The 23,937-nt window shown below is 45.4% G+C and overlaps 1 protein-coding gene across 2 annotated transcripts; it reads left to right on the top strand.

Annotated features, from left to right (window-relative positions):
• Positions 1 to 15,784: 15,784 nt before the first annotated feature.
• On the top strand, positions 15,785 to 19,651 carry Nxt1 (nuclear transport factor 2 like export factor 1). 2 transcript variants are annotated; one of them, XM_051144791.1, is made up of 2 exons: positions 15,785 to 15,980; positions 18,882 to 19,640. In XM_051144791.1, exon 2 carries the CDS (start codon positions 18,929 to 18,931, stop codon positions 19,349 to 19,351), a length of 423 nt encoding a protein of 140 aa, XP_051000748.1. In that variant the 5' UTR covers positions 15,785 to 15,980; positions 18,882 to 18,928; the 3' UTR covers positions 19,352 to 19,640. The 2 variants fall into 2 exon arrangements, with proteins under 2 accessions (XP_051000748.1, XP_051000749.1); XM_051144792.1 differs by lacking the exon at positions 15,785 to 15,980 and adding an exon at positions 16,082 to 16,219 and having other exon boundaries at positions 18,882 to 19,651.
• The last annotated feature ends 4,286 nt before the right edge of the window (positions 19,652 to 23,937 follow it).

Genomic DNA, 23,937 nt, shown 5'->3' on the forward strand with positions numbered 1-23,937 from the left:
ATTTTTTTAATTAATTTATTTATTATTCACTTTACATCCTGGTCATAGGTCCCACCCTCCCTCCTTTCCCCCCTCCCCCTTCCCCTCTCATTTTCCTTAGAAAAGGGGAGCATCCCCCCTACCAACTCACCCCAGCTCATCAAGTTGCATCAGGACTGAGCGAATCCTATTCTCCTGTGGCCTGGCAAGGCAGCCCCCCCAGAAGGGAGAGAGCCCCTGCTTCCCTTACTAGAAGACCCACATGAAACCATAGCTGCCCATCAGCTACATCTGTGTAGGGAGCCTAGGTCCAGTCCATGCATGGTCCTTGGTTGATGCTTCAGTCTCCTCAAGCCCCTCTGGGCCCTTGTTAGATGTTTCTGTTGGTCTTCTTGTGAAGCTCCTGTTCCCTCCTGGTCCTTCTATCCTTCCCCCCACTTTTCCACAAGACTCTCTATGCCTTGCCCAGTGCTTGGCTGTGAGTCTTAGAGAACAACTATGCCAGGCTCTTTTTATTTTAATTGTGTGTGCGTATGAGCATGAGTGCATGTGTGCATATGTGTGTCTTCCTGTGTGTGTGTGTGTGTGTGTGTGTGTGTGTGTGTGTGTGTATGTGTGTGTAGGCTTGGGTGAAAGAATTTGCATATGAATACAGATGCCTAAGGATGACTGAAGAAGGTCACAGATGCTCTGAGGAGACAGTTAGAGGATGCGGTTGTGAGCTGACTGAGTTGTGGCTACTAAGAACCAAAGGAAGGTATGAAGGTCTTCTACAGAGCAATATGCACTCTTACCCACGGAGCCATCTCTTTGGCCCCAGAGTAAAATTAAAGATTATTTAAGGAATAATTCTCTTTCCTCTCCTTTAGTTAACGCTCCTTCTTTTAAACTCTCAAACGTTAGACCCGGGAAGAAAGAATCATTTCTCCCCAATATTAATACCATCTCCCTTAACCACACATCCACACCTGTGCAGCCACATCCCTTCTTGCTTTGGACTCAATTAGGTGTGCAATATGACAGCAAGAGAGGTTGTTTCCAGTGACTAGAGCGTAGGTACGCAACACAAAGGGCTTGGACCATCATCCTTGGTGAATCAAGTCTAGGGCACAAGAAGACAGCAAGCGCATCATACAATCTACACCTCCCTAAGTTTGAAAAAAAGAAAAACACTTCATAGATAACAGGTTCTCTCTGAAACCTCCCCTCCCACACCCCTCACCTGCATTGCCACTTTCAAGCAAGGTCGTTTTCAAATATGGCCTGTGTTTGACTGTTGATAGGAAGAGCATCGACCCTATCATCATCAAAGCTAATCTTTGAGGACTTTCACCAAAGTGAATCACTGTTTATTATGGTAAAACATCCCTTCTTGAATAAATGCTGTTTGCGACTCTGGACTTTTATCTTATATTTTTGTTAATTTTTTTCAAATCCTCCTACTATGGATCATAGTTCTGGAGGTATAATGAGTGAAAACAACCAACAGATGAATAAAGACAAATAAATAATTCAGAACCCAGATGTCACTTGCCTTTGCCTCTCTCCTCTCTCCAGAGCCAGCTGGGTCCCATTTCTCTCCTTTTCATTCCTCTACTAAATAAGCTTTTCAGACTGTTCCAGAGAGGTAAATAAAAATGAATAATTCAGTCTCTCATCTCATTTGTCCTCCCCTTCAGGGAACCAGAGACATCTTTTATTTTTTGTCAATCTCTGGTTAAATAACATTAGCACCAGTCATGCATTCTCTTTCCAGTCTCCACCTAGGAGACGGCATGCATTTTGGGGGTCTCGGAGGTGGCCAGATTGCCTTTGCATGCATGCTTTCTTCGCTGCCTAATGAGAACTCAGGCTGAGATACCTAGTAAGGCCTGAAGTCCTGAAGCGTCTCTCACCAGCTAGGAAAACTCGGGCAGTCCCACTAGGTTCTCTTTGAGTGCCAAGCCTGAGTCTGACCACTTAGTTGCTATAGTGACCAGCTCAGTGCCTCATCCCTTCTCTCAAGAAGCTGCAGGCCTCCATTTGCTGTGTGTCGGGAATCTGAGTAGGAAAAAATCCGAATGGCTCCCTTTTCTGGACATATGACTAAGTTCTCCATCTTTAATCTTTTGGAATCAGAGCCCCTCTGATTCTCTATGGAGATTTGTCTCTATGAGTCAACCATATGATTTTGCTCCCATGTACTTAAATCATTTAAGTGTCCCTGGTGACTATAAGCTGAATCATTACATCTTTGCAAGCTCTCTGCACTCAGTTTAGTCCTGAAAATAGCTTTGCCTTTTCATGTTACTTGTCATTTCCACTTTCCCCTCCTACTGGAAATATAATAAATTCTAATATTCAACAGACAGAACCTATAGAGAAAGAAATACAGCTAAGATTTTAGCAGCAATAAAGCCATGAAACCCTCCAGAGAGCATATAAAAGGAAATGAATGCCATGACTACTCTTTATGATGAGATTTCTCCACACCAGGCGGTTATAGTGTGAATGTAAAATATTCCTTGACGGCTCATGCATTAAAGGCTTAGGCACCTGTATTGGCTATTTTTCTGTTGCTGTGATAAAATATCATGAGCAAAAGCCACTTATAGAAGAAAGAGATGAGTTTAGCTTATGATTCTAGAGCAGGTCTACAGTGGCAGGGGAGGCATGGCAGCAGGCAGCAGGAATTCGAAGTTAAGAGCACATCTTCACCAGCAAAGCAGAGCCCATGCCCAGTGGCATACTCCCTTCATAAAGCTACACCTCTTAAAGGCTCCACAACCTCCCAAATAGCTCCACAAACTGGGGACCAAGTGTTCAAATCCCAAGCCTACAGGAAACATCTCCTTCAAACCACATTGCTTCACTCAGGCTTTCTACAGTGTTTCCTGCTTCTCAGCATCGTTCTGTGCATGTTTTATTCTACTTTCTGAGGTGTCTTTGAGAAAATGGATGAGCTTTTCATCTTTATGGGGCACAGCATGGCTTAGGCGTTGACCTGATCATGGATTAATCCCTTGATGGATTCATAATATGAAAGCATTGTTGGGATATGGTGAAAAGATGAGACTTAACAGGATAAAATGGGTCACTAGGGATGTATCTTTTCAGTCCCTTCCCTTTGCTTCCTGGTCACCATGTGGTGATCTGCTTTGCTTCCTGACATATTCAAACTGCCTCACCTCAGGGCCAAGGCAAAGGCAGCATCCAACCACGGGCAGAAACCTTGGAAACCACGAGTTAAAACAAATCTCTCCTTTCAATTGTTCCTTCTAGACACTTGTCACAGCAACAAAAATTCCATATCCAGATATATAACAAACTGGACTGTGTGCTTCTGGCGGCACCATAGGCTGAGACAGAAAAATCACAGCAGCAGCAACATAGCTTTATCACCTGTCTGTATTTGGATCCTCAGAGATATACCATTAAGCAAGGTGTCATCTATGCTCCAGCCTGGACACCCAATGACTCTCCATGTGATATCTACTATGTCCTCACACTAGCACGCATACTATTCCCAATTGCATCTCTCTCTTCCCTGGTCATCTTCACCACTGCTGGTCCCCATTTCATCTTGCAGAACCACAATGTGCAGAATTATCCAAATAGGAAATTCATATCCCTCCTCTTTCTTCTCTCCCCTCCACCTGCTGTTGGCCCTCATCTCAGTTTTTTCCATTTCCTGGACTCCTGGGGTGATATGAGAGGCAGACAGAGAAGAATCCCCTGGAAGCTTGCACACAGCACCAAGGACCAACCCTCAAAAGCTCTTATCTTCACATGTGTACCATGGCATGCATGTACTCACATTCTTAAACACACACGTGCACACACACACACACACAGAGAGAGACAGAGAGAGACAGAGAGATAGAGACAGAGACAGAGATGGAGAGAGAGAGAGAGACTTCGTCTTGTTCTTCCTCTCAGAAAAAAATGCAAAAGACAATTATTATATTTAGTATAAAAGTAAAAGGTTTAAAGCAGCCAGCAGGTAAAGGAATCCATGCAGACAGAGCAGGTCTCACAGTCCACAGTGACCTTGAGAGGCAAAGGCTGCCTTTTAAGCAGTGACTGGTGTTCTAGAAGGTGGGTCCCCTGGAGGGTAGGCTTAAGGCCCATTATCATTTTGCCAATGGCAAATAGCAACCAAGACTTTTTTAAGAATCAAAAATGCCAAGGAGAATAAAATTCCACCCTAGAAAGACAGCAAAATGGGAAGCACAGTAACGTTAGGGTGGGCGGAAGAGTGCAGGAAAAGAGACCACCAGGCTTTGAACCTGAGCCAGTGCCTTCAGGAGGTAAGGGCAGCGGCAGAGGGACATGAGCCCTCGTGTGCTTTCTAAGAGGACCGAGCTAAGCACAGCCATGTGCACACTGCTCGTTCAGTTTCCTTACAAGATTGCTCTAGTCGCTGTTGCAGGCAGAAGCCATGTTGCCAGCCTTCACCTGTAAGTGTCAGTGGGCCTGACTACAGTACTTACACTTTGATGGCCTCTAAACAACTTAGACCAGAATTCTGCAGATAAGATTTGCAGTTCTCTCTCACCTAAACATACCTGGCTTCATGGGATTGGGAAAGAGGAACTGTCCACACCTGGCCAGATGACTCCATCCACTTTCTGGGAACTTTTCTAAGCAGAGGCTACCTTTAACCTTCTGACATGTGTCTGCCAGTGTTAGAGCTTTTGTGTAATTATCAAGGAACCAAGGGAGGTTCCAGGAAGAAGCCTGTTGTCCTGGTCTTTTCTTCCCTTCTAGCCAAGGTCCCCCATGCTGGAGCTCGGATAGGAAGACTTGGTAATCCTCAGGGTCATCTTGACTGGATTCAGAATGAATCAGAAGATTCTCCTCAGAGTGTGCCTGTGGGGATGTTCCCAGGGAGCTTTAGTTGTGGAGGGACTGTCTTTCCCACACCTGGGCACCACCATTCCATGGACAGCAGCACAGAGGAAGTGAAAAGGAAAGGGGAATAAAGTGTTCTGAGCGCCAGCACCCACCTCCCTTTGCTTCTTCCCTGTGGGCACAGTATGAGCAGCCATCTCATGTTCCCAGCACCAGAGTTCCAGGATGCTTGGGGCACCATATATTGCATTCTTTAGGGTACTTTTGTTAGACATTCCATCACAGCGACAAGAGGAAATGTGCCCCAGAAGGCCCATGTGTTAAGGACTTGATCCCCAGCTGGGGGCATTATTTGGGGACATCCTGGAAATTATACAATGTGGGATGTAGCTCAGGGAAGTAGGCCAGGAAGGGTGTGCGGCTGGAAGTGTCTGTTCTAGCGTATTCCTGCCTGTCTCTATGTCCTGCCTGAAATGAAGAGAACCTCTGGTGTCACATCCCCTCAATCATAAAATTCTGCCCAATAATCTCTGAAACAGTGAGTTGAAACAAATTCTTCCCTTTAAGTTTTCTGTCAGGAATTTGGGATAATGCTACACCAGTGTAACTAACACCCATACAACGTTTTTCCCCCTATTAGCAATCTCTAAATTCTAAATGACTGTATATTTCTTTAATTTGGTTTATCAACTCTAGTTATCCATCAGTGACTATTATAGGGGGAAACTGATAAGAAATTCTTAACAAGTTCCATTAGCTTGGGGCATGGCTAGCTCACCTTCTATAGTAATCTGCCTTTTCATGAGTAGCACCTGGGGTCCTCTGTGGACGTGGTATCTTTTTAAGCAGCTCACAGTAGGTGGGCATCTAGTCAACAAGAAGCAGCTGCCTAGGGTCCTTCAGGACTGATCCTCTCACCATGCCCTCTGCCTAGTGAGTTACCCACCTGGAGCCTTGCCTGGTACAAAGGTCTAAATGCCAGCCATGTACCTAAAATGCTAGCTAACCAAGAAGTGCTATGAGCAAGGCTTTCCGTGACAGAAACACCGTAAATTCTGATACTTTGGACAAGAGAGACACAAATCCAGAGTTTCTACAACTCCCGTCTAGGGAATGAAACAAGAACAAAGTCCCTGGGCACCACCATCCATCCAACTCAGTGCAGCACTCCCTTTGCATAGGCAAGAGCACCCTCATGTGGCCAACACTGCAAATGTCAACTTAGAATCCGAGAGCAGGCCAGATACAGGCAGCTTCAAAATTGGGAAATGGAGGCTCAACCTTTGAGTGTAAAACTGTTCTACTGAATGAGCTTGTAGCATTTCTTTACTCTGAGTGTGCTCTATAGTACTATAGTCAGCACAGTAATCCTACTGTATTGTCCGTGATGACAGCAGCAGCATCTCTGGGAACTGGTTAGAAATGCAGATTGTTGCTCCTTTAGAAATGCCGATGCTGAAGTATAGCCTCCAAATATCAGCATGTCTTCTTTGAATCCTGAGGCTTATTCATGTGTCTGGTATATGTGTTCATGTACATGTTTACACATGTGGTGTGTATGCACCTATGTGCAAGTGGGAGGCATACATCAATGTTGGATGTTTTCTTTAATGGCTCGTTGTCTTATTTCTATGTGTATTTCCTGTGTCCGTGTGTGCATATGCAGGAATGCTCCCACAGGCACCTGTAACTCCAGCTCCGTGCAGACTCATCAAGCTTTTTCACCTTACTTTTTGAGATAGGGTCTTTCTTTTTTTTTAAATTTTATTTTATTAATTTATTCTTGTTACATCTCAATGGTTATCCCATCCCTTGTATCTTCCCATTCCTCCCTCCCTCCCATTTTTCCCTTACTCCCCTATGACTGTGACTGAGGGCGACTTCCTCCCCCTTTATATACTCATACGGTAGGGTCTTTCACTGAATCTGTAGCTCATCAATTTAGCCATTTGGTTAGGGTTCTTCCTGACTCAGTCCACACAGAAACTCTACCTGATCCTACACACACACACACACACACACACACACACACACACACAGTCCCCAGCAGAAACTATAACATAATCACAGAAGTATAAGTGTAATGCTGAGATCACCCACATCGCCCAGATCGCGAGACCCCCGAAACGACCACCAGGACTTGATACCGATGCAACATGCACATGGTCCTGTATTACGGGCTAAGGGCTCGGGTCACAATCCTTCCTGATCGCAGCAGGATAGGAGAGTGACACTGGAGTTTCAAGGGTAATGGGTTTATAAGGGGGAAAACTGTAATTGGGGGTTGGGGTCACAGGGAAGTAGGAAAAAACCATAAGCGGAGGTTGTGGGTCACAGGAATGTCAACCTCAGGCAGGCTGGGTCCAGGAGGCTGGATCTCCAGGGAAGTTGTTTTATCTCAGAGGATGATTGGGAGTTAATTGTATCTAATCTCTCAGGTGGAGTTTCTGGAGAGTGCTAGCAGGTCTAGTTTACGGCAGTGCGTGGTCATTCTCGGAACGCAGGAAGAAGTGAGGTCACCTGGAGGACAAGTTCTCACAGAACATCTACAGACCACGGCATTAGTTGTGAGAATATACATTACATATAGAATACGGCATTAATTTTGCCCTTACATAAGAAGTGCACCTGGTAGAGTTCAGGGACTGAGACAGGACAAGGTCAGCACATGAGAACAACATGTGAGCGTCAGTTCTCTGTTTCCAGGGATTGAACCCTGGTCACCAGGATAGACAGCAGATGCCTTTACCTGATGAACATCCCACCCATGCCAACTGCCAACTAGACTAATAAACCAGCTTGCAACTTTCTAACAGGCATGGTTTCCAGGTGGGTAGTACACACCAGGCAGCCAGGATGAATTGTAGGATAAAAGGACCAGAGCCAAAGTGAAAAACACCCTGACCCTGACTGACTTGACCCCTAGGCCAAACACAGGCCAAGAAACAGTGTCCCACCAATCCCTGAACACGAAATCTTACCAATCCCCAAGCTTGCTCCAATATCAGGCCACAAAAATTCTACAAATCCCAGGACACCCTGGAAAGCTCTGCCCCTCCCCCAAGAAACCCTATATAAATCCTGCCATCTGCTCAGTCACCCTCCTGTGGTTTTCCCTCCCAATAAATCCCTTGTGTGATGTTTGTTGTGTGGTGTGACTTTGCGGTATTCCTTGGCTCCCTATTGCCTGGTGGCCCCCAGACAGCCATGTCTTGTTGGCCAGATACCTGCGGACTGAGTGAGCTGCCTAGGAGGTACCACTTCCAAAAACGGCCCTTAGCTTCTATCCATGAAAAGGCAGATTATCATAGAAAACTCTGGGTTTCTTCTTCCTACTTCTAGCTGTGGAGGGTAGGTTGTTCAAGGCAGGAGGAAGTCCCAGATTGGAGGCCATAAGGATGCCTTGACTAGGTGAGCTGGCCATGCCCCAACCTTAACTTTGAGACAGAGTATGTTAAATCTGGAGCCCATCAAGACAAGAGTGGTTGCGTATACCTGGAATCCCAGCACTCAGGAGGCAGAGGCAGGCGGATCTTCATGAGTTCGAGGCCAGCCTAGTCTACAAAACAAGTCCAGGACAGCCAAGGTTACACAGAGAAACCCTGTCTCGAAAAACAAACAAATCTAGACTAGCTAGACAGTGAGCTCTGGGATTCTCCTGTCTCAGTCTACAGAAAGCTAGAGTTATATTTAACTCTATAGCTATATGCTGCAGTGTCTCGCTTTTATACAGGTTCTGGGTATTAAACCCAGGTTCATATGGTTACACAGTAGGCACTTTATCAACTGGCATACTAGTCTAGAATACAGTTGGTGGTTGGTATGCTAGTTTAGTGTACAGTCAGCAGTCGGCATGCTAGTCTACTCTTCAATGGTGAGGTAGCGTGCTAATCTAGCATGCAGTTGGAAGTTGGCGTATTAGTCTAGTTACATTTTGTAGTTGGCATTCTAGTCTACTATACAGCTGTCAGTTGATATTCTAATCTAGTATACAGTGGAAGGTGGTATGAAATCTAGGATTAAGTTGGCAGTTGGTATGATAGCTTAGTATACAAATGGAAAAGTCTAGTGTAAGGTAGCTATGAATAGAAAGTCACTGAGTGAGCTCTCTGGCCCAGGCAAAACCCTTTCAAAGCTGTTTATATTCAGTTTAGAAGAGCCAGTGTACCAACTAGAAGAAGAAATGAAGGCAGAGACAGAGTTTTTGGGAAGGGGTCCTACCAGAGCTGACCCACCACCTGGGCGCCAACTCATCTATCCACATGTCAGCACTAGGAAGAGGACTCCAGCTGTGCAGATTGGGAAACTGAGCCTTCAGAAATTAGATTTCATGCTTGACCTTGCAGATCTACCTGGCTCTCGGTTCCCTTTTTCTTTCTGCTTGATTTTCCTGGATTTCTTCTAATGATCCCCAAAGCCAATGAGGCTCTTGTTCTAGTTCTAGTAGGAACTGTGGCGCAGGAGTGGACCCCGGAAACTGATACAGTTGGGCCTCACAAGGAGAGAGGAATGTGACCCAGACATCTGTCAGAGGTAGACAGATGGAGTGGGGTAGGAAAAGAAGTTCTCAAAGGATACCTCTAGCTGAGAGACGAGAGGAGGGAGCAGAGAACAAGTGGCATTTGAAGTCCTGAAAGAAGGGCTTTCTTCCTTCCCCTCTGTTTAATATTTGTGACAAAAGCCACATAACATAAAATGGCCATCTTAAGGCATAGTTTGATGGCATTCAGTATATTCTGTGTTATTTGACTTCTCTCTAGTTCCGGGGTGTTCTCACATCTGCAGGAAGGAACTCCTTTTCTTATTGGGCTGCTTCTCCCCCACTCCTCTCTGACCATTATCCCTAGAAAATGCCAGTCTGCATTTTTCTTTTATGGGTTTCCCTAATCTGGGTATTTCACATAAGTGGAAGCATATTCTAGGTGACCTTTGTGTCTGGCTTCCTTCATGTTAGTGTGCTTTCAAGGTTCATGCACACTGTAGCATGTAGCAAATCCTCATTCATTTTTCATGGCTGAATTAAATTCCATCATATAGTCAGACCGCATTTTGCTTATTCATTCATCCATAGATGGACATTGAGTTGTTTCCTGCTTTGGGCCATTATAAATATTCATATACAAATGTTTGCTTGAGCACCTGTTTTCAATTCTTTAGAGTACATATCAAGGATTAGACTTGCTGGATCATATGGTAAATCAGTTTAATCTGGGGCATGCCACACTCCACGATGATATTTTACAAGCATGCAGTGCACGAGGCTTCCAATTCTCCACAACCTCATTGGCGATAGTTATTTGCAGTGACATCTCACTGGGATTTTGATTTGCGTACTCAGAGGACCTTCATGCCATTTCCCAAAGCCATAGCTCCTGACTAATCAGGTAATGGGCCTGCAATTTCTACTATTTGGGAGGCTGAGATGAAGTAATCAAATTCCAAGGCCAATCAGAGTGCTACCTCTGACCCAACAAGACCCTGAGTCTAGCATGAGCAATTTAGCAGGCCCAGGCTCAAAATAAAAACTATCAATAGAGCTGGTTGAGATGGCTCTGGAGATAAAGGCATTTGCCACCAAGCCTGACAACCTGAGTTTAATCCCAGGTACCCACAAGAAGAGAACTAAAGCTCAAATGTCTGATCTCCACATGTGCACTGACAGGCAATCCACACAAATACACACAACACACACACACACACACACACACACACACACACACACACACTAAATAACTGTAACTGGAGATGGCTCAGCCAGTGAAGTGCTTGTCACATAAACATGAAGAACTGAGTGCAGATGCCCAGCACCAACATAAAAGCCAGGCATGGGACGGTGCATCTGTAACCCTAGCATGGGTGAGGCAAAGCTGGATCCCTGAGGATTGCTAGCCAGCCAGTCTAGCTAAAGACATGAGCTCTAGGCTCAAAAAAAAAAAAAAAAAGATTGAAGAAGATACCTCATGGCCTATGACCTCCACATGCTTATGAACACATAAGTTTGAACAAGGTATGAACACATATACACCATGTATATACAAATAAAGACAAAATGTTTAAAATTAAAATAATTGGGACTGGCAAGATGGCTCAGTTCCAGGGGACTGATACCCTCTTCTGATCTCTGTAGGCACCAGGCATGTAAGCAATGTACATACATAAGGCAGAAAAAGCACCAATACCTGAAATAAACAAATTTTAAAAAATTTTAAATGAGAGTCCAAACTAAGGTCCAGGCACTTCATACATGCTAAGAAATAGCGAAGTATGAACATACCCAAGAGTTAAGGCAGTAAGATATTCATCACAGTCACATGGGCCTGCATGACCCACAGAAAGAGACATAAGCATTGTCACTGCTAAGAAAAAGTGAGTTCCTGACCACAAATGTGTGAAAAATAAAATATTTGACATCAAAGTTCAATATCTCTTCATGATTAAAAAAAATGAGGAACTCAGAATACAAGGAAAATACCTCTACCTGATGCAGGCTCCATGCAACACACACATAGCCAACATTATACACAATGGGGAAATCTAAAGTCATCTCTTCTAAAGTGACAATGGGACAAGGATGTCCACTCTGTTCATTCAACTTAATAGAATGACTGAAGTCGTTACTACAGCAATAAGGCAGGGAGGAAGAAAAAAAAAAAAAAAAAAAAACCAACTCCACCACACAAATATGAAAGAAAAACTCACACTATCCCTCTCTGCACATATATCAGCCTACACTTATTTTTTTTTAATTTTTATTTAACTTTGCATATGCCTTGGTCTTTTCCCTGTGTATGTGCCTGTGCACTGTGTGAGTGTCTGGTGACTGCACAGGGCAGAAGAGAGCATCAGATTTTTCTGGAACTGAAGTCGTAGGTGTTTGTGAGCTACCACGTGGTTTCTGGGAACCAAACCCAGGTCTCCTAAAAAAGCAGCCAGTGCTCTTAACAACTGAGACATCTCATCTCTCCATCGCCATGGGCCATACTTCAAATAAATTAAAAGCTAAAGACTCTACAAGAAACTCCTTAAGTAATGAAGCAGCATACAGAATCAACATACCAAAATCTATATACCAAAATGTAACACTCTGAGTAAGAAACTAAAGAAAACAAACAAAACAAAAAAGCTTTACAATTGAAAACTTTAAACACCAAAGAAAGAAAATGAGGAAACAAAAAGATGCAAAGCTCCCTCACCCCTACCTCACATACTAATAAATCAACAGAATTAATATTATAGATGTGGCTAATTTACCAAAAGTGATTTCCAACGTCTACAATTCCTATTGAAATGCCAATAACATTTTTCTTTTGAGACAGGGCCTCATTATGTAGCCCTGGTTGGTCTGGAACTTGCTTTGTGGACCAATCTGGCCTTGAACTACCAGAGATCCACCTGCCTGTGCTTCCTGAGTACTGGAATTATAGGTGTGCCACCACATGCAGCAACATTCTTCATAGAGTCAGGGAAAAAATCCTAAAAAATAATAAATTTGCCTATGTGCAACTTTAAATTCTATTTTATTTTACTTCATCTTATGTATGTGGGTATTTTGCCTGCATGTGTGTCTGTGTAAGGCTTGTGTGCCTGGCACACAGAAGAGGGCATAAATAAGATCTCCTGGAACTGCAGTTTACAGTAGTTGTGAGCCGTCCAAACCTATGTCCTCGAGTGCTCTGAACCACTAAGCCTTCTCTCCTGCCCCTACAGAACAACTTATAGATGAGTTTTCTCGGTTGAGCCTGGACTCTAGCTTATGTCAAGCTGACAAAAGGAAAAAAAAAAAAAAGCTAAACAGCACACAGCTCTGGAAGCAATTGCTGCCCAGTTCTTGTTCCTAGACCCAAGGAACCTAGACCTTCCCAATGCCTGCTATTGTCTCTACTAGCAGCCTTCCCATAAAGATGTTTCAGCTTAAATTAGTCAAAATTGATTTCTTGTACTTAGCAAATACTGATAAATATAGACATCCCATTTTGAGCACACCCAGGGCCAAGTGTGACCTGGCCTGCCATTTATGGTGGCGGGTAGCAGAGTTAGGAAAAGGCACATCTGAGACTTTGTTAATACTCGTCACAACAACCGTCTCAGGAGAACAGCACCATTACAGGGAGTACATCCATGTAATGTCTACAGAAGCAACATTCTCATGTGTCTACATTCTTTTCCTTGGCAAGAGAGAAGGCAGAGGATGGATTTTATAAAACACTATCTGGCTTTAATGACTGTACTTCTTCCATATCCACCCATGGTCTCCCCGCAGTCCAGTCCAGAAATGAGCTCACAGAAACACAGCTCCAGCTCACGTTGGTCCACCACAAGTTGGATGGCTCTGCCAAGGGCATGAGACAGGAAGAAGCAGATGTGGTTCAGGTGGCAAGACACAGCTGCCCAGACACAGCTGTGAATCCACTGGCTTCAAGTCACATGGCCCCTTTTGAGACCATGCTGTTCAGCTTCTGTCCCAGGGAACAGCGCTGACAGTGGGGGAGGACAGCAAGCCTATGTTGACAGATTTTAAGATCCGTAAGTCAGGCCCAACTCTGTGTGTGGACCATATGTGTCCTCCTTCCTGGACAGGCTCCATGTGGCAACTGGAAACACTGGCTCCACAGCTTCTTAAGCCAGGCTTGTTTACCAAGAGTTCCCATGTGACTGGGTTACAAATCCCATCAATCTGTCATATGCTTGTCCCAAAGATAAAAGCCAATCATTTCATTAGAAGAACTGTTGACAAACGAAGAAGTTGCTGTTAACATCAAGTATAAAACACAGTTCATTCCTATTAATGTTTTCTGGATGCTGATTTGGACTCAGACAAGAATAGTATTAATGTCCCTGCTTTACAGAGGAGGCAGCTGGTTCCCAGATAGGCAGTTATATGTCAGAATCACACTGCTGATACTCAAAGACACAATGCTGAAGCTGTAAGTAGCTACACTTAGGCCTTCAACACTGACTCTAGAAACTGCAACGTCCAAAACTGAAGACTGGGGGCTGAGGTGTAGTACAGTGGCAAAGAAATTGCTTAGCATGTTGAGGTCCTGGGTTCAACCACCATATCACACACACACACACACACACACACACACACACACACACACACACACACGACTAGTCTTGGAAGCTTCTAGCCTCCATACAATCTGAGGCGGAGAATGTTTTCAGCCTCTGAGACTAACTGAAGCTTTCTGAGCTTCTGAGCTTTCTGAGCTCTGGGCTGGCCAGTTCAACTCAGCTTTTCTGGCTCAAACTCTTCTCCCAACTGACTTACTTAATCTGGCTTCTCTCTCATCCCAGAATTGCTCTGTTTAGCCTCAAACTAACTCAGCAATCTGCTCTAATGTTCTGTCTTCACTTGAGTTCTCTCCCTGCAACCCATCTCTCTATCGCTGTCCTGGTAAAACTGCCTCTTAAGTAGCTTCCTTTTCCTCTCTCTTCTCGTGAAGGTTGGGCACATCCTATTCCGTCAAATCTTCTCTGATTTGTCACCTTTTCTGCCAATGAATTAGATATTCCTTTCAAACATGGATGCTCTTCTACACACTAACTTTACCTTTGTTTGGGATTAAAGGCATGTACCACCATGCCAGTACCTAAGTTTTTCTTGCTCTATACCAGGCTGGCCTTGATCTCAGATCTGTTTACCTCTGTCTCCTGGATAAAAGATATGTTTGTATTCCAGCTGGATCATACAGACCTAGAAGACCTTTGGATGTGATCTCTTGCCAGAACAGCCATGTTCTGAATGACATTCCTTTACACACACACACACACACACACACACACACACACACACACACACATTCTATAACTTGTTACTCTAGAGAATCTTGACTAATACCTTCAACTGTATTGGTGTGTCCCTTGGGGTCAGGGGTATCTCTAATCTCCCCAAACTGACGAGCTACAGAAAAAATAAAAGTCAAGTCCTCTCTCAAGTCCTAGGATCTATCACTGCCTACTCCCAGGTTCGCAAAGCCATTTTGTGTAACTACTGTTCCAAAGACACTTACTCCTCCTCTAAACACAGCCTCTAACTTACTTCTTCCAATAATGCAAACTTTTCACCTACTTGATCGCAGTGGGAAGTGACCTATAGTAAATAGCCTGTCTGGTTTCTTAACTCTAAAAGCAAAGGTTCCCTTGGGAACATAAGCAAAAGAAAGCAAGAGGTTGCCAACAAAATACAAATTGGAGTACTTCATTTAACTTAGCCACTTAGAGGACTCTCCTAGCAGGCAGATGAAGCCGAGAACCTGTTTCTGGAAAATTAGCTTTTCGAGTTTCGTTACACTCGGAAGTTTCTCAAGCTCCCACACGAAATGGTTACAACATAACTCTAAATATTTATAGACTGTTTCACATTTACCAAAATGCAGACCCTTAAGTGTGGTGGGACAGTGCGCCACCCTTGGAGCCAGTGGGGACCTCAGCTTGCAGAGCACAGAATGTCAACGTCAGCTGCCTCTGTTTGCCGCCTCACCTTTACTGTCAACTCTAAGTGGCTTCACCTAAGAAAGGGTGCGTTCAGCTGAGATGCTTGACAGCAGGGACTTCCTGCTCTCTCAGACTTAGCTTTCTACTGAGGCTACAACATTACGGGCGTCGTACTTGCTGAGTTCAGTCCGGAGCCTTACTGAATCCATGCTGCGCAAGTTTTCCTAGGCGGCGTCATGCCGTGAAGCTTCACGAGTATCCACAGGGAAGCAGCCCAACCCAACACCGACAGATCCACCCGAGACGCACACTTGTTACCCACAAAATCGCCCACAGATGAGCTCCACCCCCTCCGCCCCTTCCACTCAATCCAATCAGAGCTCCCTCAACCGGATCTTCAAGGATAATGCCTGCCCCGGAAGCCGCCCTGTCACTGCAGCCACACCTGGGCGGAGTCAGCCTTTCCATTGGCTCGAGCACCTGTCCGTTGTGGGGGAGGCAGGACCCAACGGGAAGAAGGACGCTTGCGCCTGCGCAGATCGCGGCACGCCGCGCGCGGGAAGCCGCTACCGGCTCCTAACCGTTCGCCCCCTCCCGATCGTCGGTGCTTCAGGCGGGGCTTCTGCGAGGAGGAGGAGGAGGGCAGGAGCGTAACTCTCCTGGCCCGGGACCGCGGACGAGGCGGGACCCGGGGCCGAGTCGCCTTGGCGGTGCTGACCGGGACGGAACAGGTAGGTGGCCGCCCCTGCCTGGCTGCGCGATGGTCGTCGGGCTACTCCGCGGGACCGGGCCCCCCTTGTCTCCTCTCAGGCTTTATAAGACCTGGGTGTTGTCTTTTCCCCCCAACTCGGCATCTGGCTCTTTTATGTGCCAAACGGTGGCGCTGAGTTTGCCCTACCTGGAGGTGGTGCAGCAGTTTGGCGACGTGGGTATGGCTCCGAAGAGCGTGCTGCCATCTGCCAGCGGCTTGGTAAGAAGCGACGCCTGGGTGGTGATGAGGCCTGGCTGGCTGGAAATAAAGCGGGGACACGGCTGCCATCTCTGGGGTCTCGCTCCGGGAAACTACAGTATGAACCACGGAGTGTGAACCGTCGTCTAGGCCTCTTCACTCTACTGTGTTTCGGTTTTACTGTTTTCTCCCGATGTGAGAGAGTTGGAGCAGGTTCTGTGGGTAGGCGAGGACCAGAAATAGGGGCTAATCATGTTGGAGGGGGCGTAACCACTGTTAGATTGTGCTTGGAGGAAGCAAAAGAGAAAATGATAACCCAGAGCATCCCTTCCCATAAAGGAAGCGCCCGTTGTATAGATGAGGGTGGTTGGGCAGAGAGAAATGTGCTTACCTGGGAGAACATTGCTAAGCCAGCATCCCTAAAACTGATTGCATACAGGACTGCCTTCAGAAAACTAGGAACTTAAACCCAACAACATGGCCCTGAGTCCTTGCTTTTCTAGAATGAAGCAAGAAAGTGTGTAAGCTCCTCTTTCAGTAACATTGTTACTGTGATTTGTGCAATGATGCTTGAGGGACTATACCTAAACTACTAAGCATATATCACTTCAGATTGATTGCTTAGTCTGAGGTCCTTGGGGAGTAGAAAGAACAATATAAAGCTGGCTCTGAACTGCTTTAGATTGACCAGCTTCCTCCCAGCTCTGTATGGAATCATAGTCCACAAGCTGATAGTTAAAACAACAACAACAACAAACAAACACACAAACAAACAAACAAACAAAAACAGTTGGGCCAGGCATGGTGGTACACACATATCAGCATGGGAGGCATAAGCATTGGACTCTTGAGATCTCAGAGGCCAGCCTAGTCAACATAGCAAGAGCCAGAAGTACATAGAGACCCTGTCTCAGTAAAATAAAAAAGACACTTGAAATGAGAAAAAAAAAAGGTATTCACTACTTTATAGTTTTCAGCTTACTCTGTAGAAACCCTGTTTCTGGATATTGACAAATAATACAAACTACTTGTGTCCACTACTTTCAACATTGGTCAGTACTGTTTTGTTTTGTGTAGTTTGGGTTTTTTTGTTTGTTTTTTTTCTTTCTGTGTAGCCTTAGCAGTCCTGGACTCACTTGAACTCACAAAAATCCACCTGTCTCTGACTACCTGAGTGCTGGGATTACATGTGTATGCCACCATGCCCAGCTAGTACTGGATTCTTTTAAATGGAAAATGTTAATCATGGAAGAAATTAACAGCCACACCTGTTAAAAAACAAACAAACAAACCATGCTGTGTATGTGTTGAAACTTTAATGTTTTTAGGGAACTGTGATCTTTCAGATACAAATAACATTGTCCATCCCCTCGCCTGAGAATCTGTGTGAATTCTAGGGTCTTTCTACTGTAATATTATGGCCCCTCCAGTCTTACATGCTGGGCATTAGTACTAAAGATGTAAATCCCAATCCACTATGGATTTACATATTTTGGTTGTTTTGTTTTTTTCAAGACAGGGTTTCTCTGTGAAGCCTTGACTATCCTGGACTTTGATTTGTAGACCAGGCTGGCCTTGAGCTGGGTGATTCTCCAACCTCTGCCTCCCTCAGCTCTGGGATTAAAGGTTGTGCCACCATGCCTGGCTTGGGGTTTACTTGTGACAATTGTCCTCCACTCTGCTGAGAAAGCTGACTGCATCGACTGGGTCCTTGTTGGGTTAGTTCACTGTAGTTGGTTCCCAGATGGGCACCTGCTCTCCCTCTGGTAGCCTTTGTTAGACCAGCAACCACTCATTTCTAATGCATGAGCCACTGTTTTTACTTGGATGAGCTACACCTTGTTGCTTAGAGGCACTCACACCTATTCCAAGCTTTCAGGAAGGATCAGTCTCTGTCATCAAGTGTACTCCAATAATAAAATGGATTTCAAGAACCAGGCATGATGGTGCACGCCTTTATTCGCAGCGCTTGGAAGGCAGAGGCAGGCGGATCGCTGTGAGTTTGAGGCCAGCCTGGTTCTACACAGTGAGTCCAGGACAGCCAAGGCTAAACAGAGAAACTCTTGTCTCAAAAAACCAAAAAAAAAAGGGGGGGGGGGATTTCAAAACCCATTGTGAGGTGAACATATCAGACTTTTTTTTTTAAGATCAGGTTTGCTATTTATCATAGACTGGCCTAGAGCTCCTGCCTCCTGGCTTAACCCCTCTTAACTTAATGCTGGATGTGCACTGTCTAGTTTAATTTTTGCGTTCCTGTTTTTGCAACAAGGAAAGTAAGGATTAGTAAGATTAAATACACAATTGCTGGACTGAATGCCTTTCATCCCAGCCCTTGATATAGAGAGCCAGGACTACATATCACTACCCCGCCTTTAAAATAAATAGGCAACAGTTTTAGTCATCTGCCTGCACTAAGTAAATGTTCCCTCACCTATGGAGAAGGGCAGTTGGAAGCTAGGTAGGTCAGTAGGTAAAGGTGATTCGACCCGAGTTTGCTTCCTGGGTCCCATGTGGTAGGCAGAGGGGACTCTTGCTGGTTCTCCTCAAACCTCTAATGTGCCATGGCATGTAACAAGCCACATGCACACAGTTTTAATTTTAAAGATTAAAATTTGAAAGAAAAGTTTTGTCAGGCCAGAACAGACCTTGATACTCACATGTGTTCATCTTCGATGTCCTACAGCCCCCAGGGAGGCACGCTGGCAGAGGCCTCTGGCAGCAGAACCAGAGATGGCATCAGTAGATTTCAAGACCTCTGTGGACCAGGCCTGCAGAGCTGCAGAGGAGTTTGTCAATGTCTACTACACCACGATGGACAAGCGGCGGCGGCTGCTGTCTCGCCTGTACATGGGCACGGCCACTCTAGTGTGGAACGGAAATGCTGTTTCAGGACAAGAATCCTTGAGTGAGTTTTTTGAGATGTTGCCTTCCAGTGAGTTCCAAATCAATGTGGTAGACTGCCAGCCTGTCCATGACGAAGCTACACCAAGCCAGACCACAGTCCTTGTGGTGATCTGTGGGACAGTGAAGTTTGAGGGTAACAAACAGCGGGACTTCAACCAGAACTTCATCTTGACTGCCCAGGCCTCACCCAGTAACACAGTATGGAAGATAGCAAGTGATTGCTTCCGGTTCCAGGACTGGGCCAGCTAGTGGGGGTGACAAAGGCTGCTTGGCTTCAGCCCAGCTCTGGAGAATTGCCAGTCTCAAATCTCAGGATGTGGAGAACACACGTTCACTTTTGTGGTCACAGCAGCACTACAAACTGGATGTTCGACTCCTAGAAACCCCTTTCCTGGTTATATATACTGGTTTGTCATAGTTGCCTTTTGAAAGTAGTAAACTTTCTATTTTTCTACTTACTCGGTAGAGACCCTGTTTCTGGAAATTGACAAATAAATAATATAAATGTTGTTTCTCTGCCTGATGTGTCTAAATCTTGAGAAGGCCGAGGAGTGTGAAAGGAAGAAAATATGGTAGGAAGCATCTTAAAGTGGTGGGAGGGCCTGGTGAGCTCCAGGGATCCAGAGTTGTGGCTCGTGGGTGGCAGCCCTATCCACACCAGAATCCTTGAAACATTGGGACTTACCTGTCCTGGGCCATGTTCCCTATCGAACACCTCTACCACCACTAAGATCTTGGCATTGGCATTTTATTTTTTAAAAGCACCCTTAATGTGTGAGACATATATATGTATGTATGTGTGTGTAATATATTTTATATATAATTATATAATATGTGATGTATATGTGTGATTCACCGACAGTTGTCTTCGCTCTTGGCACCTGCAATGGTAGTTACTGATGACAGATGTGAAGAGTTAGTGGAAGGCTGGGCACCTCCTAGAAGCACCACTGTTGGGAAGGAACTGTAACCATAACTATAAAGAATCCACCTAAAACTTTTTTGGTCTGAGTTATCACTAGATTTGTCATGTGATTAGATTCTGGCCAATGAAGCAGAAGCTAAATGATTGAAATGGCAATTTTGCCTCAATAAGCCCTCACTTCCCCTCTGGGTACTACCACTGGTCATGGCTTCATCTTGGGCAACAAGACAATCTGGCTGTGCTGTAGAGGTAGGCTCCTCGTGCAGTAGTCTGGGTCTCTGCCAGGGAGCCCTAGTTCATCTAGGATTATATCACCTTGGCCTTGGCCCATCATAACCCATGAATGACAGCTCCAAAGCCACATCTAGAGCAGTCAAACCAGTCCTACAGACTTGTTGACAAGATGAGACTTGTAGTTTAAGCTGAGATGCTCCTAAAATTTATAAAAAAGCAAGTGAAGTTTCCATCATGCTGAACTGACTATGATCCTGGAACATTAAACATGGCCCCTTAGAAGGACACTGGGAAGAAGAGTGGAGGAGACATGCTGAGGAGACTGTCTCCAAGGATGACCTTGATACAAATGCCCTAGAATCAAATAATCAAGTTCTTTAAACTCTACCCTAAACTGTCCAAAATAGCAAGAATAGAACGATGCTGACCTTCCTGGCTTGGAACAGACCTCATTTCCTGCCACACTCAATGTTTGAATCTGTACTAACAGGGATCTCAAAGACAAGTCTTCATTTCTCTCCTGCTAGAGTCCTCCAAGTCTCCCTTTCATTTCTCTTCTCCCCCAGCCTCTTGTTCCTTACACCCTGCCCTGTCAGGGTTCCCCACACATCAGCCAAAGGCACACACACTGCTGCCACCAGTAGGCTGTCTGCTGATCGACCCAGCGCACCCGGGGACCTGGAGAAAGTCCTCTGTGAGGAAAGAGGTGCCTGTTTGCTCTGTGCCAGGCACATTTTGTTTCAGAACAATAATAGCAAAGTTTGTTTCAAGCACAAATCCTCATTTGTAGTCTATTAACCCCCTTGCTAGAGTGTAAGGAAGTCTGGGTTCTGCCATAACCTGTATTTTGATTGAACAAAGAAAAGATGCTCTATACTTTTGGTGCAGTCTTGTTGGGGAGGTGTGAAAATAGTCTTTACCTTTAACAGTGAGGCTGAAGTAGTTAATTCGTTGCTATATATATATTAAGGACAGAAAACTCCCAAGGTTCTAGGGAAATCTGTCTGGTCCCTGCCTCCCCATCCCCTGGACCAGAAGGTACTGTGAGAAACGCTGTACTGTAGGGCTGGACCTTGGGGCTTAAGGGCTGGAGATGGCTGAGCTGGTAAGAGTATTTGCTGCTTTTCCAGAGAACTCAGGTTCAGTTCCTAGCATCTGCATAGTGGTTCACAGCTGTGTGTAACCCCTGCTCCAGGAGATCCGATGTCCTTTCTAGTCTCCATGTCCACCAGGCCCACACATGATGCACACACACACACACACACACACACAAGCAAAACATCCATACAGTAAAATTTTTGTCAAAAGTGAGCAAGCTTGATCCTGACTCAGGCTGTGACATCTTCCCACCCAGCGCTAATCTCTCTCTGGTGGACCTTGGCTAGAGAAAGCTAGTAGCATAGGTCTGGCCACTCTGGGGTAACCAGGGTGACATGGGGCATGGAGTCTTGGGGGGAAATCCTACTGCCTGGGCATCATATGGTCAACCTCAGGACATGCCATATTCCTAGCACTTGTGAGGCAGGATGCAGAGCTCACTAAGATTTGTGAACAAATAACACAAGACCTTGACCAGTGGAGTCATGTTATGGCTGATCACAGCACAGTGAAAAGAAACAGTAAGTACAGCAAGAGGTGCTTCTAAGATGGGGTCTTACAACGTTGCCCAGGCTGTTCTGGAACTCTTAGGCTCACGTGTTCCTTGTCACTGCCGAGTCCCATGACTAGGACTAGAGGCATATGCAACTTGGTCTTGGTATTAGAAATATGTCTTCCTGTCGTCCGTAATGCTTGTCTTCTCATAGGGAGTTTCCAATTTTACTGAGTTTTCAAATCAACAACTTGTGTCATTGATTTTCCTGTTTTCAGTTTAGTTGGCTTCGGCTCTTTGTGATTTCATTCTGCCTGTTTATTTTCAGCCTTAAAAAGCCAGGCAGTGGTGGCACACACCTTTAGTCCCAGCACTCGAGAGGCAGAGGCAGGGCATCACTGTGAGTTGAAGGCCAGCCTGGTCTACAAAGCAAGTCCAGGACAGCCAAGGCTACACAGAGAAACCCTGCCCCCCCCCCACAAAAAAAAAAACCCAAACAAGCAAAAAACAAAAAAATCTACCTCATCCCACCCCGAAATTCTTCTACTGAGCGTGCTGAGGTTAGCCTGTGCCAGCGTACCTCCTAATCAAGTCATCACAAGCATCCTTTGTGAGACACTGAGAACCCTAAGTGTTGACTAACATCGTTTTTAAAACTATAATGTTGCCACCAGGGGGATTATTGTTCAGTCTTAAGAATAAAGAAGAGACTTTTTTATGTGATTCGTGTGAAATATTTAAATTTGCTTATCAGAAAAGCACAAACTCTGTAGATAACAGAGTGAGACATAACATAGACCTGCTCAAGGTGTGTTGCACTGTGTTCAGCTTATTACTGACAAGGTAATTGATTTGTGAATTTAAAATGAAATTATAGTAGATACGAAAATTCTAGAAACATAGATAAAAAAAAATAAAGACAGCTGTTGGCTTCTAGGATTTTAATGTTCAATAACCGGGACCCACATAGTGGAGAGAGCTGACTCTTGAGACTTGTCCTCTGTGATCTTCCCAACATCTGACCCTCTCCTAATGTAAAAAAAAAAAAAAAAAGGGGGGGGGGGGAGGCTCTAATGTGTTTAAAGAGCCAGAGGTGAACCGTTTGGGTTTTGGAATCTGCAAGACCATTCCAACGTAGAAATGGAAATTTACAGCTTTACAAAACACATCTAAAATTGTGATCACCAAATGCATTTCTGAGAAAGGACTTAAGACGGGGCGGGGGACGGGGGGTGCTGGCTGGCTAAGTGATAATGTGCCCAAATTTAAAGCAAGCAAAGACTTGTGTCCTGTTAAAACTTAACTTTTGAACTGGGACATTGGAAAGTAACTTCATTGGCGGGTTTTTGGATCCTGGCAATCCTACATCAGGAAAGTCACCCCCTACAACACTGCGTGGTTCCTCTGTCAGTACCCACGCCCGCCCTGCTCTCTCTCCGTGCCGCCCGCAGGCTCCAGTGCGGCCGCACCGTAAAGAAGGGCTGCGCAGTTTGATGGAGATGTCACAAGATTGCACAACGCCCACTGTAGCAGCTCACTTCTAAGTGTGATAGGACCGCCAGACCCTTCAGGATCGCTGAGTGACGTCATCATTCCGCGACCACCCAGAACCAATTGCTACATGGCTCCCTGGGAGACACAGCTGGATGCCACGTGACCTGGGCCCCAGCTGCTACCCGAGTCTCCTAGGGAGAGGGACAAAGCGCTTCCTAGGCCGGGAGGCTACGTCATTCAACGGTGGATGCACACAATGAGGGGCTTGCCCCGCCTTGTTGGGGGTTCCGGAAGGAGACTGGCAATATCTACCATGATAGTCACCAGTCTCCTTAGGAGTGTGAATTGTTTGCATAGTTTCACCAAAATTAGAGCCTTGATAGTTAACTTTCATTTACTTATTCAGGATGACTGGCAAGTAGGGAGTTTTTGTTGGTTTGTTTTTTGAGACAGGGTTTCTCTGTGTAGCCTTGGTTGGAATGGACTCTTTGTAGACCAGGCTGGCCTCGAATTCACAGACATCCGACTACCTCTGCCTCCTGAGTGCAAGGATTAAAGGCGTGCGCCACCACGGCAGGCCTAAGTAGGGAG

This window comes from Acomys russatus, chromosome 4, assembly GCF_903995435.1.
Source record: "Acomys russatus chromosome 4, mAcoRus1.1, whole genome shotgun sequence".
NCBI classification, from domain to species: Eukaryota; Metazoa; Chordata; class Mammalia; order Rodentia; family Muridae; genus Acomys; species Acomys russatus.